The sequence below is a fragment of the Ascaphus truei genome, chromosome 7 (assembly GCF_040206685.1).
Source record: "Ascaphus truei isolate aAscTru1 chromosome 7, aAscTru1.hap1, whole genome shotgun sequence".
Lineage (NCBI taxonomy): Eukaryota > Metazoa > Chordata > Amphibia > Anura > Ascaphidae > Ascaphus > Ascaphus truei.
In genome coordinates, this window is record NC_134489.1 from 116,610,611 (window position 1) to 116,629,629 (window position 19,019).

The window sequence follows — 19,019 nt, forward strand, 5'->3', positions numbered from 1 at the left end:
CAGGCCCAGATAGGCCCTGAGTCCCAGTCCAGTCTAGTTAATATAGGGACAGGTCCTAGAATAGGAACCTGTCACGTTAGTGTGTGTGTGGAGCTAGGGACACAGAGACTGTCACAGCTGCACCCCAGAGGTTTGGGACCAGACCTCTCCAGAAGTACCATCAATCGCTGGGTGGGATCGGCCCAGAGGACATCACAGACAGCCCCACGTCGTCAGATCCTTTGTGAAGACAGTTTGTGGGCCCGAGCGCAGGAGCGCTCGGCAGGTAACATCCAATAAAGTGCACCAACTATAACACTGTCCATATAGTGGCTGCGCAGTCACACACATACATTCACATTCACCTTGGGGGTTTATGGTGTGGGGTATTGGACACAGTGTGTGGGAACACGGTGAAGGGTCGCGTCCTGCGAGACACGTTAGTTATTGTGTCTCCTTGAAGAGTAACATTAACAGGATTGGTATTATGCATGGTTATGGTTACCGCTAGTAAAGCTACTGTTTCTTTTATAAGCTGTGCGAGTAGTACTGTATTATTGTCCTGTGAGGAGCAACTCCCGCTCTGCTGGGAGCCATCGCAGGTGGAGGCGCTGCACCTGGTAACAGATTATCCCTACATATATATTGCCCCAGGCTCTCCGTGGCAGAGGCTTTGGCCCTGTGAGCCCACAGGTTAGACAGCATTGGTAGTATACTGTATACAGAAGGAAACAGGGCTACACATTTAATTCTGATGCTAATCTATACAATATTGCCGTTGAAGTGCCACTTTGTTTGTAGAGTAAGTAGAATGGGCTTTCAGCCATACAGACCCATGGCTGCATCTGACCACATTAATTTCCAGGATGTCAGCGGGCATTAAATCCATTGAATTGTGAGCAGAAGTTTCATCTCTCCTGTGTTTTCACAGTATCTCCAAATGGTTGCATCATTAAGAAGAGGCCTCTTCTTGGAATCTCTCTTTGCTGCAGCCACAGCTGTGCAGATAATTGCCTGGAGCAGGTAACAGTTGTGGAATGTGGGGACAGTTTCACATCTGGCAGGACCAACAATAAAACTCACTACACAAAATATCAGTTGCACAAAACTTTGATAGACACCCTTGCATGATTTGTATTCATTTCAGCTTTGACTCCTGCCTTTACTGAATGTATATTTTTTATTTATTTAGCTCCAACTGTGTATGCAGCACTTTAAAGAAACAGTATACAAGATAGAATACTGGGAAAAAGCACGTAATGTAAAGGCAAATATTGGCAATAAGTAGAACCTGTTGCAAAGAGCTGATAATCTAATATCTTAATGATGCTTCTTTCTTTAATAAATAAGATACATTCACAGGTCGCCACATGGTACAGTATTTACTTGTATCTGTCCCAAAGAGCATACAGTCTATTTTCTTGTTCATGAAGCACAAGGAGTTAGTGACTTTTCCAATGCTCATTTGTTGAAGTGTGAGGTGATAACCTGGCCTCCGAAGTTGGTACTGGCATACAAATCAGGTCTCCACTTCGGAAACCAGCATTTGCCATCTGATAGGTGTGTGTTCACACAGAGCTGCTTGAGAATCTGAGGCAAATTCTGCCAGACCAGTGATTAAAATGTCATGGAGCAGATGGATGAAGTCATAATACCCACAAAGAAGTGGTGTACTCATCTGAAAATGCATCCCAGAGGCATACTGCAGATTTGGAAGCACAATAAGGTCCCTGAGGATTCTTTAAAGAGTAATGTAAAGGGAGAAATATAGGACAATTATAGCAATTCAATTTAATCCCTAACATGTTGTGTTGAAATGTATAGTGGCCTTTCAATTCAGAGGTTTGCTATTATACTGTGCTAGAGAAGTTGTATTGTTGAAGGTGAGGTGGTAATAAATGAGTTTACACATGGGGACTGTGAAAGTTCACAACCGCAGTAAGCAGCTCAATGCAGCGAGGAATTCCTCTCAAGGTGCAGAGTTCATTTGCATCTCCTTTGCTCTTAAATCTGCCCCACCCTGGGACTGCAGACTAGTGTAAGTGGGTTCCCTCATCCCCTGTGGTCAGTTCTGGATGAACTTTGCTGCCTTGATTACAATAAGGTCTCTGTCTGCAGAGCTGGGAACATTGCTCCTGTTTACACACCACAGAATGGGCCAGGTGATGGAAGATAAACTCCCCCTCCCCCTCTGCCAGGGAATATCTGAGTCAGGATTTCCTCCTTCCCACGCTCAGGCTGGCAGGTTAATGTTTGACAATATCCAACTACTGGTAACGCCTTGGTGTATAGATCCCCAGAGAGGCTGCATCTCACACACACCTCACTTCACACAAATCTCAGTTTCCACACTTGGAGGTCTTGATGGACAGAGGAAGTTAGAGAAGAGGAGCAGAGCGTGTCAATGAGAAAAGGTTCATGTATATCTATGTGTATGCCAGAGTATCACCACACCAGGCACAAAGTGCGCCTGTCAGCAGTATGACAGATATAGAAGTGTGAGCAACAAAAGCTTCGACCTCAGAGAGACAGAAGGAGTGAGATATAGAAGAGGGCTGTGTAGGACAAAGGCTGGACATGGCTTCAGCGGATACATGTGGTCACCTCATTGACCATTCCCATGTGCCAGACTTTGAGGTCTGTTTGGGGGTGAAGATTTCTCTAACAGTGCTGTATGGCTTCATCCTCCTGGCTGGGATCCTGGGTAACAGTGTGACTATCCAGACGACCAAAGTCCTGAGAGACAAGGGCTACCTGCAGAAGGGGGTGACTGACCACATGATCAGTTTGGCCTGTTCTGACTTACTGGTCATCTTGCTTGGGATGCCTGTGGAGCTCTACTCAGTCATTTGGTTCCCCTTTTCTTCAACATATGGGGATATCACCTGCAAAGTTTACTGTTTCCTATTCGAGGCCTGCAGCTATGCCACCGTCTTCCACGTGGCGACCTTGAGCTTCGAAAGATACATGGCTATCTGCCACCCCTTCCGCTTCCAGGTGGTATCAGGGTCCAGGGTGGTGAAGATGATGATTGGTTTCGCCTGGGTCACCTCAGTTTGTGTGGCTTTGCCTTTAATCTTTGCAATGGGGACCGAGTATCCACTGAGCCCAATTGCTGGGTACAGGGGCAGCACGAACTGCAGCAGGCCAACCCAATACCACCTTTACCCTGGGGGCTCCCCTCATAACATCACCCTGTGCACAAGCCTCTCCTCCAAGTGGACAGTCTTCCAGTCCAGCATCTTTAGTGCCTTTATTGTCTATATCCTCGTTCTAGCCTCTGTGGCCTTCATGTGTCGCAAGATGACGGTCACCCTGATGGCTACGAAGAAAGGAGCAATGACAGTGAAGTGCCAGCGAGGAACCAACCAGGAAATCGCAATGACCAAGAGCACCAGCTCAGAGGCCAAAGCTGCCAGGAAACAGACCATCATGTTCTTGGGTAAGGTTTAAGTAGATATACATTTGTTGTGTGGTGGTTGTTGTGTGGTGGAAAAGTTTGTGCGCAAGACACAAGGGCTGATTGAAAGAAAGGAACCATACCAATTAATTTATTTTTAGGAAACACAAAACATTCACAGGACTTTGATATGTTGTTTTCTGAGAGACAGATATGAGAGACAGATATAGCAGACATTACTGCTCTCAGTAACGCAATACATGTTAAGCACCGTGCATTAAGAAAAGGACACGTGTTACCATTTGTTTCAATGGAGCTGCGTTCCATCTTACCTCAGATATTGCACCAGTGTTGGCACAAAGCATTACTTTAATGGGAGCATTAATGTCCGTTCCATCTGTAGGACAATCAGAAATCTAGATGCACTCACACAGTAATGTCTGTTACATCTGTAGGACAATCAGAAATCTAGATGCACTCACACAGTAATGTCTGTTACATCTGTAGGACAATCAGAAATCTAGATGCACTCACACAGTAATGTCCGTTACATCTGTAAGACAATCAGAAATCTAGAAGCACTCACACAGTGATGTCCGTTACATCTGTAGGACAATCAGAAATCTAGAAGCACTCACACAGTAATGTCCGTTACATCTGTAGGACAATCAGAAATCTAGAAGCACTCACACAGTGATGTCCATTACATCTGTAGGACAATCAGAAATCTAGAAGCACTCACACAGTAATGTCCGTTACATCTGTAGGACAATCAGAAATCTAGAAGCACTCACACAGTGATGTCTGTTACATCTGTAGGACAATCAGAAATCTAGAAGCACTCACACAGTGATGTCTGTTACATCTGTAGGACAATCAGAAATCTAGATGCACTCATACAGTAATGTCTGTTACATCTGTAGGACAATCAGAAATCTAGAAGCACTCACACAGTGATGTCCGTTACATCTGTAGGACAATCAGAAATCTAGAAGCACTCACACAGTAATGTCCCAGCTGCTTCCTTCATGTTCATACAAAATTCATCTTTCAATTTGTTTTTTCTTGGAGTGGGAATTTGAGCAACACTTGGGTTTTAAAGGTTTAGTTCCTCCTAGGAACAATGTGTACTAAATGCAGTGACCTGTTTAAGGGGTCACAGCTGGATGATTTACGTCTGTTTTTAACAAAATCTGACACCAATACATTTAAATAATTTAGTAATAAGTTAGATTAAGCACAAACTTGGGAGTAGTATAATTGCATCTGGCTGCTTCCTTTTGCCTGATGTCTGTGTGTGTTCAACAACAGTTTGTACAGGCAAAGCTCCACTGTGCTCCTTCCCTTATCTTTACTGGCTTTCTGCAAAACTCAGGGTGGGGTAAGGGAAGCAGAAACTTGATTGACAATAGAGTGGAAAGCGGGGAGTGAAAGAGAAGAGGGGGGAGTGAGAGAATGGGGGCAGGAAGTGAGAAAGTGGGGGCTGGAAGTGAGTGTGGAGGGGTACGAGACAGTGGATGGGTGAACCACAGGGGGAGTGAGAGGGTGAATAGTGTGAGAGAGGTGAGAGAGGGGGAGGGAGAAATAGAGAGGTGGTTGTGAGTGGAGGGAGAGGGTGGAGGATGGAAAGAGTGGGCAAAGAGACTGGAGGGGGAAGGGTGGCTAGATAGGAGTGAGGAGACGGAAGAGTGAGTGGAGGGGGGAGATTGGAGAGAGAGGGGGAAAAGAGGGGAATGAGTGGATGGGTGAGAGAAATGGAAATGAGTGTAAGGGAGAGAGAGGGTAATGAGTGAGGGGTGTAAGTGGAAGGTTGAGAGAGGGGGGAAGTCAGTGGACGGGGATAGAGGAGTGAGTGAAGGGGTGAAAGATGGGAATGAGTGAAGGGAGAGAAGAGTGAGTGGAGAGGTGAGAGGGGGAGAGAGAGGGAGGAATAAGTGGAGGTGGGAGAGAGAGGGTAATGAATGGAAGAGAGAGGGGGTGACTGGAGGGGAAGTAAGTGGAGGGGGAGAGAGGTGAGAGTGAAGGGAGAAGCAGAGGGGGTGAGTAGATGGGGGAGTGAGAGAAGGGAATGTGAATGAGAGAGGGAGGAATAGAGAGGGAGTCGGAGTGAATGAGGGAATGTGAGTGAGGGATGGAGGAAGATAGAGAGAGAGGAAAGAATGAAAGAGAGGGGAAAAGAGGGATGGGGAGGGTAGTGTGAGGGTGGGAAAGGGGTCGAGAACAGGGGAGGGAGGAGAGGTACAGTGAGAAAAGGGGTAGAGTTAGAGAGGGGGTAGAAAAAAGTGGGGAAGGGGGAGTGAGAGAAGAGTGTAAAGGGGGTGGGAGAGAGTGATAGAAAGGCGGGGGAGGATAATGAGGGGAGAGCAAGAGAGAAGAGCGGGAAGCGGTTGGAGATAGAGGGAAGAGTGCGAGGGGGATAGCCAGAGTGAGGGTGGATAGGGGTGAATGAGAGAGGAGGGGTAGTGAGAAAAGGGGTAGAGTTAGAGAGGGAGTTGGAGGTAGAGGGGAGAGTAAAGGGGTGAGAGTGGGGGTGGATAGAGAATTGGAGTGAGAAAGGGGAAAAGTTGGAGTGAGAGAGAGGGGACAGTGAGAAGTGGGTAAGAGTGTGAGATAAGTGGGGAAGAGTGGTATGGGGAGAGAGACATGGGAAGAGTTGGAGAGATAAGTGGGAGAGAATGGCAGTTGAGTGGGATAGAGAAGAGAGAAGAATGGGATGGGGAAGAAGGAGAGAGGGAAGGGGGAAAAGTGGAATTCAGAAGAGGGAGAGTGAGAAAGGGGTGCAGTGAGAGGGGAGGAAGAGTGAGAGAGGCATTAGGGAAGTGAGAGGGAAGGGGAAAGAGTGGAAGAGAGAAGGGGTAGGTTAGGATAGGGAGTGAGAAGGGGGAGAGAAGGGTGGGAGAAAGAAAGTAGGAAGAGTAGGATGGGGAAAATGGTAGGGAGAAGGGGGAAGATATAAAAATAGAACAGGAAAGATTGAAGGGGTAAAAATAAGAGAGAGAATGGGAAGGAGAGTGAGAAACAGAAGGAGCCATAGGGAGAGAGAGAGAAAAGGGGGGTGGGAGAAGAGAGGCACAAGGGGGAGAGTAAGACAGAGAAGGAGTAGAGAAAGATTCTGGAAATAGTGTTGGGAGAGAGAGAAGTTTGTGAGCGAAAGAGAGGTCTGTGTGTGAGAAGGGGGGGGCGGGTGGACTTGCAGGGCCGCGAACAGGTGGGAAAGGACACCTGCCCCTGCTCAACAATCAGGTTGGTGGAGACTTTAGTTTTGGGCCACCGGAAAAGCCCTAGGGAGCACAGGGCCCAGAAAATGTTTGGTTCTGGGGCTCACTTGATTCCTGGCAGAGAAATTCTCCCAATTCCTTGATGCTTAGTTGTAATACAGTATATCACTATTAATGAAGATATTTCTGACACACCTAGTAAAGAAGTTTTTGTAAGCATAAAAGCAGTAGTACAGGGAAAGTGAGCGCAAACCCAAATTATAACAAACAATTTAATAAGTATTAATATCACCAAGAGGAGATGCTGCTTGTGTGAGGAATTTCTCAATCCCTCAAAATGGCAACAGGAGGAGTACACAGAGCGCAAGAACTCCTCTCACAGGTGGAAATGTGGTTCACAGGAATAAGGTCACGGGCATATGGTAAAAGGAAAGAGAAAAATAAGCTTGCCCCACCCCACTTTCCAAGTTGGCAGGTCAATTTCATTTTGCCAGGTTACGACAGATCCAATGTGATCATTCTTCCTGTAATTATACAGGTAAATAAGAATTTTAACCCAGGTGAGTGTTAGGACCTGCTTTCGGTCATGCCTTGTAAGTGGCAGCAGGGGTAAGACGCTTTGGCCAAAGGGTTAAACTAAATGACCCTTTTTACAAGAGATATATAGGTATTGCACTGTGTATTTTTGTCACAATGGAAGTAGCTTTGGGCATTTTTTTTCTTGAACCTTTATGTCCTCTTCCTGAATGCTATAAAGCACAGAGACAAACCTGCTTCTGGAGATTGAGAACCATTGATTTTTGGTATCATTCATATTTGTTGGTTGAGCCCTTACTTGCTATGCCAGTCTCTACTGCATATTAGTGTCACGGTGTTTCTCCCACCCGGTGGGAGATTTGGCCATTACTGATCGTGTGGTGCATGATACTTGCTGGTAACAGGAGGGCTGAGCTGTCTGCCAATGGTAGTGAGGACACAGGATCAGGTTTCTTTGATACATTACCCTCATGGTTCTCTAGCAGTGCAGCGCCTCCATCTGCAGCAGGCTCCAAGATGAATGGAGGCGATCTCCTACGGTAGAAATACTCCCTCTCCTCCCAGTAAGATCACACCCAGGCAGGAGGTATATGCAAATAGGAACAGTCTTTATTGATGCCACCACCATACAGCAGTGGTCTGCTCAATCACAGCTTCTCTGGTCAGCTATACACTGGATGATGGTCACTGGACAACCACTATAGGTCAGGGCCCCTGCAGCTGTCCTAGCTCTTTTCGACTCCCCTATCAGAAGTCAGGGTATAGGCCCACACTCACTCTCCCCTAAGGGGAAGAGGCTAGGGAAGGCCCCAATTTCAGGCTCCCTGTGTGTGATCATGCCTCCCTCAGTGGGGAGAAGCACTGCTGAATTTGGGGCGGTACTGCATTTAAGTACAGCCAGGAGGAGGGCACCAGGTCTGTCCCATGATTGGACATGCTCAGGCCCCAGGTCACCGCTTTCCACTGTCACTCAAATGCAACACCATGGAGTGGAGAAACCCGATCTTAACTGCTGGCAAGACCTGTTCTTGCCAGGGCTTACTGCCAGTCCAAGGGCAGGCTAGTTGCCACAGGTGGCATGGCAGCATCCTTCCTCTGGTGGAATCTCCAATGGCCCCGCTTGGGCCCTAAATTTGGTAGGCACCATCTTTCGAATGTGTTTAACCTACAAATGTAGAGACAAATGCAGCATGTTAATCATTACAACACATGATACACACTGACTGTAATTACATTAGAACATAATCACCTAACCATCCCATTATTAACCCGGGTCCCTCCTAACATGGAGAACCTATTACTCAATAGTATTGCTCCGGGTCCTAATGCAGCAGGAACTGATTGATGGGTATACTGTACTAGTAGACGAAGAGACATGTCAGATGGTGGTATAGTTAAAGTTGTACTATAAATAAATAATTTACATGATTTATAGTAATTTTATATATATATATATATATATATATATATATATATATATATATATATCTATCATACATCATTTTTGCATTATTTTATATTATAATTCATCTATTAATTTCTTTTGGCCGAGCAGTGGTTCAGACTAATCCAAACTGCGGGAGTCCAAGGGGTATCTGATTTTGTTTCCCCCAACTTGATCCCATATACTAAAAAGTTTTTGCAAACAGATTATTCTTAGGCAGAATAAATATTAAAACTGAGACGGTTTGGTTTATTTCAATATCATGTTTCAGAGACTTCCCTACATATAGTCATACACAGTGAAGTGTAAAATTATAAGGATTAAAGAGTAGAGATGTAGCAAGACTTACTGTTTCCCGCACAGGGGCAAGCCATGGGACTGGGACTGCCCCGGTGCCGGAGGTTTATCGCTGTGGAAGGTCCAATACGGAAGCATGGACCTTTAGAAGGAATACAGCATGACTTTAGCAGGAATATCTCCTGAGCCGTGGCCTTAAGCCTTTTTAGCCGTGGCTCCGGAGATATAGCTTGGAGACTTTGGCTTGGGCACAAGAGTTGGTTAAGCCTAAAAGATGGCCAAGATCTGATTTTTTTCCCCATCTATATGGAGGGGAAGGTGATGGTCACTGATGGCGAAATGGACCGAAGACAGGTGTAGGCTACTATTTAAAGCAATTGTGGGATGGCCCTATGGCTGGTCCAACTATTACAGGCTTAAAGCCTTACAATTGAATTGAAATGAGAAGTAGACTATAACCCAGGTGTACAAGAGGTATTAGGCCTAAAAGAGCGCAAATCTTACACCTCTGTACTCATGAAATGTCATATTTCAGCACTCCTGTGGAGGAAACCTTTGGGGATCCATTGCTGAAAAGATTAACCCACCCTGTGGGCATTAGGAGGGGAGATGTGGTAAATAAAGTAAGACAGATTTCTGAAATTGGGTTAAGTATGTATAATTCAAAACAAGAAATGCCCCATCTACCGAGTTTTTATTATGTGAGGTGGAGCCTTATTTCTGGAGGTTGATAACGCTGAGCTAATTCTGAAAGAATGACTTGGAAAATAAAATCGATTTGGAAAATAAAATCGATTAGACCTAAAGTAAGGATACATATGCTTTACTCATTAGAGCGGATGGTCGATGAGTAGAATATAGTCTGGGTTTGTAGGAGATTGAATGCTTTGACTGGACACCATTCATCATACTGTACGTCAGATAGTAGGGAATGAGGCATCCTTTTTATTGGCAATTGATTTTGGTGTGGGTCAATTGGAGTAAATTGTTGTCTTGCTTTTTGATGAGATATAATTTAGAGAGATGGGTAGCTGGTTTAATCAAGATGGTGAACTCTCTTGGCCTGAGGAATCAATAGAACAATTGCTGCTGGTATAATTGGATGCTAGCTCATAGGAGTGTGAGGCTAGGAGGTTGAGAAGTTGACAAATGAGTGACTCTGTGATTTGGCACTGGCAGAGAAGATTTGTGGATACATTTGAAAAAAATCTTGATGGCTGTGTTGTGATAAAAGGCTTGTCGGGATGAATGATTGCAAGACAAGGGATCTAGGCCACAAGCTTAAGGCAAGGACCTCCAAAGTAATATTTTCTGAAATAGTACCAGTGTCATGCACTACCCCAGGTAGACAGTTGGAGATTAGGGAGGTTAAGAAAGTGGTGCAGGAAGGAGGGTTTGGGTTTTTTAGAGCACTGGGACTGCTTTTCTAAGAGGTTCTATCTTTATGGTAGGGATGGATTGCACCTCAATGAAGAGGGATCTTCTGTGCTAGGGGGGAGAAAAAGGTTGTAGGAGATTTTAAACTAGGGTGGAGGGGGAGGGACAAGAAACAGAAAACGAACTAAATAGAATAGGTGGGGATTGAGAAATAGCAAGGGGTCATGGAGGTAGAATGCGGGCACGTGGAAGTTTAGCAAGCTTGGAGACACTCATATTAAATACAGATACAGCTTAACCCTGTTATAGTGCGATCCGCTATAACGCGGATCAGCTTATAACATGGTTTGAACGTGGCTTCTGATTTTAGAAAAAGCAGATCTCCTACCTTTCTGATTGTATGCTTGCTGCCTGCGCTCCCCCCCTCCTCCTCGGCTCCAGCATCAAATGACCCCGTTGGGTCATGTGACGTCACGTCGCCATGGCAATGCAACGTCACGTGCCCGCTGGGTCATTTGACACTGAGGAGGAGGAGGCACCGGCAGCCAGAGCACGCAATCAATGGGCTGAATCAGTTTGTAGTATTCTCCAGTCTCCAGGTATGTTACATATGCAGCAAGTTGTGAACACGAACACACACACCTCCCCCTACCTCTCTCCGTGCAGCCCATGTTGTGAGCCTGCGTTTGCCCTGGAATGAGGCCCTGACTAATGGGACATTTTGTTCTTCTGACTCACGGCACGCAGAAATAAATACATTCCTATAAAAGCACAGAGCCTGGACCCGTTTAAGGCTCTCTGAGTATTAACATGCTGTAGCATACAGCAGTACCGAGAATCAATGCCATCTTCGCTCTACTAACCCACTCCTAATAGCTACATATTTTAGAGGTCACCTCTACAGGGGGGGAGGGGGCAATCATGCCATTTCTAACCCCCCATATGGGAAGTGGATAACGTCCTAGGTAGGACCGTGGCATGAAGCGGTGTAAATAGAATGGAGCTTGTGTTCTGACCCACGGGGGCCACTTCACCAGCTATGTGCAAAGCTTGTCAGGGGAGCGGCAGTATTTCCCATCCCATGACAAGACTTCAGACTGGGGCTGCTCCTTATCAAAGGGGCTCTTTATACAAGCAAAACCGCCGGCTACCCCCGTATTAAAACAAACTTCATATTATACATTTATTAAACAAATTTGCACATGGGATGTACAGTAGGTGTCACGCTGCGCTCACCACAAACAGGACTAGACCGCGGGGCTGAGGTGGGGATGTATATAACCGCCGCCCTACAACCACGGAGCCAGGTCCGGAATGTGTTGTCGTAGTCGTGGAGCTGGGTCGGGGCAGGAGAGTTCGGGGAAGCCGTGGTACTTGCCGTGATCCGGGGTTAGAGAGAGAAGAATCGTCGTATCCGAAGTCGTGATCGAGGAGAGGAGAGAGAAGAAGAATCGTCGTTATCCGAAGCCGTGATCAAGGAGAGGAGAGAGCGGGGGTCCAATAACAAGCCGAAGTCCAGGGGTAGAGAAGAGACAGGTCCAGGTACAAGCAGGGGTCACAACACGAGTCAGGCAAGGCACAGGAACAGGAACAGACAAGGTCCAAGAAGCAGCAAGCACAGCACAACAGTGTTTATGTCCAGCAAAGTGAAAGTGAAACAGGAAGGTATTTAAAGGGGAAAGCACCAATCAGGAACTAGCAGATGATGACCTCACACATAAGCCACGAGCCGATAGGGTAGTGCCGGATTGGCTACTGGTGTAACACAGCTGATGCTGCTAGTGTTTGTTGGCGTGCAGCGTGCGCGCGTACGAGGAGTGCGCCGCAGAGTGGGTGCTGTGGTGATACTGCGGGAGCGCGCCTCCGCGGATGAAGCATTGCGCAGCTGCGTGCGCACCGATAGCAGTCTGTGAATGTCAGAGGTACAGCCGCATGACGCGTGCTGGGGGCGGAGCCTGGCGGCGATCCTGACAGTACCCCCCCTTCAGGGGAGACCTCCGGACGACCCAGGGCAGGCTTCAAAGGGTATCTGTGATGAAAAGCCCTGACCAATCTGGAATCGTGTACCTGTTCCCGAGGGATCCATTCACGATCCTCTGGACCAAAACCCCTCCAATGCACGAGGTATTGCAGTTTCCCCCTTGATACTCTGGAGTCGAGGATTGTCTGCACCTCAAACTCCTGTTGACCCTCCACAAAAATAGGCTGAGGTGGCAAGTCTCGAATGGATGATTGGGGATCCTGGATAAAGGGTTTCAAAAGAGAAATGTGAAAAGCGGAAGGAATCTTCATGGTTGCCGGCAATTTAAGCCGGTATGTGACAGGATTGACCCTCTCCGTAATGACGAATGGGCCAATGAATCTGGGTACCAATTTGGGTGAAGAGACCTTGAGACGAATATTCTTCGTTGAAAGCCAGACCTTTTGTCCAGGAGTAAACGATGGAACCTCCCGACGGTGACGATCGGCTTGTTTCTTCTGCATACTGATGGCTTGTTTCAAGTTTCCCTGAATCTTCTCCCAAGAGTCCTGGAGGAACTGGATTCTGTCCTCGGCGGCGGGAACTCCCGAACTGGAGACTGTGGAAGGAAAAGCCGAGGGATGAAATCCATAATTCGTGAAAAAGGGGGCTGTTGAGTGAACTCGTTTCTAAGGTTATAAAAAATGCACAAATGCGCACCAGGGATTAGTGGAAGGTAATTTATTAAAAATACACACAAATTCTGAGGGGATCCAACCCCACCTCAGAACAGCTGTGCAGCTGGACGGCTAAGTACTACCCAGGAGAACACCTGATGGTGACTAAACCCTAAGCTGCACAGTATACAAATACAGTAAAATTTATATAAAAACACATGAAAGAAAAAAACAAACATGAAAACAACCTATCAACAGATTTGTATAGAAACCGCCATAAGGTTGGGCACTGGCAAGGGGAAATGGACACTCACACTGAGACAGTCAGCAGACTCACGGTGGCTGCACAGGATCCGAATCTCAGCACCGCGGAGATGGAAAAAACCGCTGCTGTCTCCTGCAGGCTCCGTCTCAGCTTACCAGCATACACGCGCAGGATGACCTGTCGTGACCTCTACGCGTTTCGTACCAGGTACTTCGTCAGGAGGTCACGTACAGCGTCATCCGCGCGTATATATAGGCGGCAACTGATTGAATAAACCAGCCCCCTCAGAGAAACACCCTTACTTTGCCTAATTGCTACACTGATTAAAACACCTTGAAATAAGTTTACTAGGCAACAGGGTGTATGACAACTCATGTGGGGGATGTGTGCAAGTATAAATTAATCATTGCACTCACCCCTATGAAAAAATACAGGAAAAAGACCTCTAACAACATAAATTATATACTATGTAAACAAATCATGCTGAAACCTGTATATAAATGTAACGGTATTTCTGGCCCGGCCTGACCAACCCAATCTCACATTGGCCCCTGTGGTCTAACCGGTCCCCATTACAGTGTGATAGTGTCTGGTGGTGCACCTGTTGGCAACAGGACTCCTGAGTCTCCCGCATGATGGTGTGTGGGGAGGACCCGTCCAGACAGGCAGCTGAGGTAGTGTGCTGAGTCCTACCTAGTTCCAGTGCAGCGCCTCCACCTCATCAGGGTCCCTTCGGTCACTTGGGGATGGTCCTGGTGAGGAACTCCTCAGTGGTGCGGCCCCCTGTGCAATCACTTGACTCTTACACACGAGGGTTTCTGTGATCAGCTTCATCTTTATTGATACGGTGGGCTAGCTGCCCTCCACAATGGGGTGTCTTTAGCCCATCATGGTGCCCGTGCTTCCCTTTGAAAGGTATGTCACCTTGATCAGGGATTCCCTATCCCAGCCGGGATCTCTTTATTCTGCGCCAGGTCCCTGGACACAGACTCCTACTGCAGCTATTAGAACATAACTGTCTTAACTACTTGAACTTGAACTTGACAGAAATCTTCCTCCACTTAGAACTCCTTCCAGAACTAACTTTTGACACAGTGCTGTGCCTTATGTACACTCTGGGGGCTGACACACCTCTGACATCACTAACCATGGAGTCAGAGCATGTGACCACTCCCATCCATACACAGGGCACCCCACCAGGGTGTGAGGGCAAACCTCCATAATTACTGCTGGCATGCCCACAACTTACCAGGCCTTACTGTCAGCAGGAGAGATGACTGTAGCCATTTTACATGACCGCTACATTCTCCCCCTGGTGAATCCCATCGTCCTCGCTGGGACCTAAATTTGTATACCCTTTTCCAGGAAGCACTGTAACACAAAAACATAATTAGAACATCTTACAAATTTTCATAATGCACACAAAAATGTCTACAGTACACTCCGCCAAGCCCGCCCCGACTAGCAGCCACGAACCCGCGTAATGCATAGTACCTCCTAAAAGTAGTGACTGGGGTCAGGTTTTCTTACCTCCCTTCCACCCATATCCAGGACCGTAACATAGTAATGTCTCAGCAGTCCCCTCTCGGGCCTATAGGTCACCTTATGCTTGTAGATGTTCCTTCCTATGCCCCATATGCGTACTAAATGTTCTATCCGCTCCTCGGCCTTCTTTCCTATCACTGCACTTCCCCTACTGACCAAGTACATCTCAATGGTCTCCCTAAGCCACCTCCCTCTGTTCTCCTCTATTTCATCCATGAGAGGCTCAGGGACGTAAGGGTACTCCAACCCGTGGGATGATTTGTAACGAGCTATTATCGCCCGTTCCGCTCTGCTGACCCTGGTCAGTTCAGCTCTACCTGCCCTCCCAGGCAACACCCATGACAGGGGCTCATCAGGATCCACAGGATCTGACAGTATGTCGGGACCCATGGGTTCTATCTCCCTGTGTTCAATTTGAATCCATCGTTCCTGCAGCTCTCTGTCCCTCTGCTCAGGGGTGAACTCTCCTACTGCCCACCAGTAGTCTACCACGTCCTCCCTCCGGATGAGAAACCGAGTACCGTTCATCCATGCAGAATACCCTTCAAAAAGTGGGGCCCACCAACGGTGCTCCTTGAACTTGTGTGACTCCCCTGAATCGCTTTCATCCCCCTGGGAAAATACCCCCGATGTCCGTGCCGATCGCGGTACAGACCACCTTGATGATCCCGGGGCCTTTTTCACTGGGTCGGGAGCCACAGGGGGCAGCCACCGGCCTACCGCGGCCACTCTCAACTCCCCCCCCCCCCCCGAGAAGTGCCTTCCGTAGCGCAACTGCGCTGTCTCCCCCCAGTCCGTTTCACCTCCTCTTCCGAGGGTATGTCCACCGATTCTAAGCTAGGCGGGGATCCCGTGGAACCTGTGACAGGGGCAGGGGTTTTATCTAGGACGTGGGATGGGACATAAGGGCAAGCGATTGGACCCCACGGGGTTACTACCCGTTCTCGACTGTCCGTAGACTGGTCCAATGAGGATATCTCACCCTCCTCAGTCCTCGGATCGCCCATCCAACTCCTGGGCCTTTGAGGTGATCGGGGACCTTCCCCCGATCGCCGAAGCGTCGCTGCGTCTTTCCCAGCGGTTCCGCCGTCGCCACCGGAAGTGATGCCGTCCCCGGAACCGGAAACGCCGCCATCTTGGGTTCGACCCCCATTCGGGATCTCTTCCTCGATGACGACATCCGGAAGCTCCGCCGTCGTCTTCACCGGAAGTGATGCCGTCTCTCCACGTGCGCCTCGGGCCTGGCACGGCCCTTCCTCCGCTGCGCTGTCTGCCGGGACAAGGTAAGTGATGGGGCTGCTTCTCTTACCAGTCCGCAGGGGCGTTGGCGTCTCTCTCCCGTCGCCGCCAGGTCCTGGGACGGCGGGACTCCGTCTCTCGGCTCGCCGATCTGCGGGGGACGCCCTGTTCTCCAGACTGCCACTCACCCCACGGGGTGTCGTCCGTCCTTGGTCCCTCTTGGGTCCCGATTTCGCCACCGCTAGCTCACGGAGATCCTCGTCGGAGTAATCTCCCTTCCCTGATCTCGGCGTCACCGAGCGTGGCGAAAGTCTTTTCTCTGCGCGGTCGGGGAGTGACCCGACCGTCTCGGTTGCTACTGACCCAGCCGACTTGGTCGACTCCAGTCCCCTTTCTCCGGGACTCGCACGGCTGATCCACAGTGCGCCAGGGGATTCGGCGGAGCGCCTAGCCGTATCCCCCGGGGGGTCAGCAGGTTGAATGGGTATAAATGTGGGCATGGGCCACAGATATAATGTCCCGCAATGTGGGCAACGTGCCGTCATGTTGACAGTGCCTCCGGGCAGCCCGCATTGTAGGCAGAGCCCGACCACCGTCTCTGTATTTGCCACCCTTACTACCAGTAGCCCGCCGGGTACCGAGTAGGGCTGGGTGGAGACCATCGTGCCCACAGTGGAGGAGCAGGCCATTCTCTTCACAGGAGCCACTTCCTGTATAGGTCTCTTCAGGTCAGTGGTTCCTCGCAACTGACTGGTAGAAGTTGCTGGATCCGCCACTCCCTGCTTCGGCTCCTCCTTCCACTGACATAGCTGGAACCCGCCCCCAGGGGTTGCAATTATGGGCGGATCCCACAGGCGAATATCATGCCCCTTAATTAAGGCCGCGCCTTTCTCAGTCCTGGTGGGCGCGGTCTGCGTTTTCGCGCCAGTTTCCTCATCAGAGTGGGATTCCTGGGCCGCGGCTAGTTCCCGCCTTCTCCTAGCTGCTGCTTTTCGTGCAAAATATCCCTCCTTTTTGCACGTTACCTCCGCGGCCGGAACTACTTCTTGTAGTGGCGCCGTCTGGATATCAGTCCCTGGGCCCAGTGGGTGCATTCCCACAGGCCATAATTGAAAGTCACTCCCCCTGGTGGAAATCAGGGGAGGGTCCCATAGACTAAGCGGTTGACTCAGCACAGGGGCCGAGTGAGTCACTGTCCATGAAGGCGCAGCCGTAGCTTTCGCGCCATGCCCCCCATCAGGGCGGGGCTCTGCTGTTCACGCCATTCCCGGCCAGCTCTTTGCAAGTTCTGTATCAGCCATTTTCTCTGCGACTGACCCATGCGGTCTCCCTAGCAAGCGGGAACCGCCATTTTGGTTGGCTTTTAAGCCCGAAATGTCAGTTTGTTTGCTCTCCTCGCGGGGTTCCCCCCCAGTTATCACAATGTCCTCACACTCTTCAAGGGTGGCCCCTCGGTATCCCAGACAGGACAAAAACGGGGCAGCCACAGCCTTCGCTCCACTCCAGAGCAGACTAGTTAAAGACAGCTCAGCGACAGTTTGCTCTTCAGTGGAGCACACGCCACGGGTGCCTTCCCCCTCAGCCTCCCATCGCCATTTTGGATTCTCCGCACCGCGCGGATCCTCCATTTCTTGGGTTGCTATGCTCTCGTACCAATTGTCGTACATGGGGCTCCACTCTGCGGGGCAGCCAACACACCAGTACAATAAAGATTTGCTTCAGATGCACCACCACATGTGTACCTGATCTAGGCTGGACTCATGTTGCACTACCTCAGGCTAGGCTCACTCTCTCAGTGTCTGCTGTAACTCCTTCCTCCCAGTCTGTGCTCCCTATGGTAAGTGTCTGGAATGGGCTAGAGTACTCTGGCTCTGCCATGCAGTACTTGGGGCGTCTACCTCTCTTGGTCAGCCTAGCGCAGACCCTCTCCAGGATTCCTGACCACGTTAACAGGCTATCCCTTCTGGCGTCCTACCAAGTAGCACTACCTCAAGGTGACTCGGTCAGCTATAGCCCGGCTCCAGACCCCTCACTCCTTTCAGGCCCCTAGGTCGTCCCTGCGAACTGACAATACCCCGTCAGCCCCCTGACCACCCCTAGGTCCGTCCCTACGCAGCACAGAGTGGCAGCAGACTCTCTCCCTGTTTCCCAGTGTGCCTATCTAGAGCCTGTCCTGAGGACAGATCTGATCTCAGCAGCTCGCCTCCAAATGTAACGGTATTTCTGGCCCGGCCTGACCCACCCAATCTCACATTGGCCCCTGTGGTCTAACCGGTCCCCATTACAGTGTGATAGTGTCTGGTGGTGCACCTGTTGGCAACAGGACTCCTGAGTCTCCCGCATGATGGTGTGTGGGGAGGACCCGTCCAGACAGGCAGCTGAGGTAGTGTGCTGAGTCCTACCTAGTTCCAGTGCAGCGCCTCCACCTCATCAGGGTCCCTTCGGTCACTTGGGGATGTTCCTGGTGAGGAACTCCTCAGTGGTGCGGCCCCCTGTGCAATCACTTGACTCTTACACACGAGGGTTTCTTTTATCAGCTTCATCTTTATTGATACGGTGGGCTAGCTGCCCTCCACAATGGGGTGTCTCTAGCCCATCATGGTGCCCGTGCTTCCCTTTGAAAGGTATGTCACCTTGACCAGGGATTCCCTATCCCAGCCGGGATCTCTTTATTCTGCGCCAGGTCCCTGGACACAGACTCCTACTGCAGCTATTAGAACATAACTGTCTTAACTACTTGAACTTGAACTTGACAGAAATCTTCCTCCACTTAGAACTCCTTCCAGAACTAACTTTTGACACAGTGCTGTGCCTTATGTACACTTTGGGGGCTGACACACCTCTGACATCACTAACCATGGAGTCAGAGCATGTGACCACTCCCATCCATACACAGGGCACCCCACCAGGGTGTGAGGGCAAACCTCCATAATTACTGCTGGCATGCCCACAACTTACCAGGCCTTACTGTCAGCAGGAGAGATGACTGTAGCCATTTTACATGACCGCTACATAAATAAAAGAAAAAAGAACAAATGATTAAATAAAAACAAATATAAAAACATACATAAATGTTAATGC

General features: G+C 49.1%; 1 protein-coding gene across 2 annotated transcripts in view; it reads left to right on the forward strand.

Annotated features, from left to right (window-relative positions):
- The first annotated feature begins 2,264 nt into the window (after positions 1-2,264).
- The window catches only part of GPR39 (G protein-coupled receptor 39), a 161,858-nt gene continuing 145,103 nt past the window's right edge, over positions 2,265-19,019 (forward strand). For both annotated transcript variants that reach the window (XM_075609955.1, XM_075609956.1), the window contains exon 1: positions 2,265-3,421. In XM_075609955.1, the coding sequence (XP_075466070.1) occupies positions 2,557-3,421 (865 nt within the window). In that variant the 5' untranslated portion in view covers positions 2,265-2,556. The remainder of the gene's footprint in view (positions 3,422-19,019) is intronic.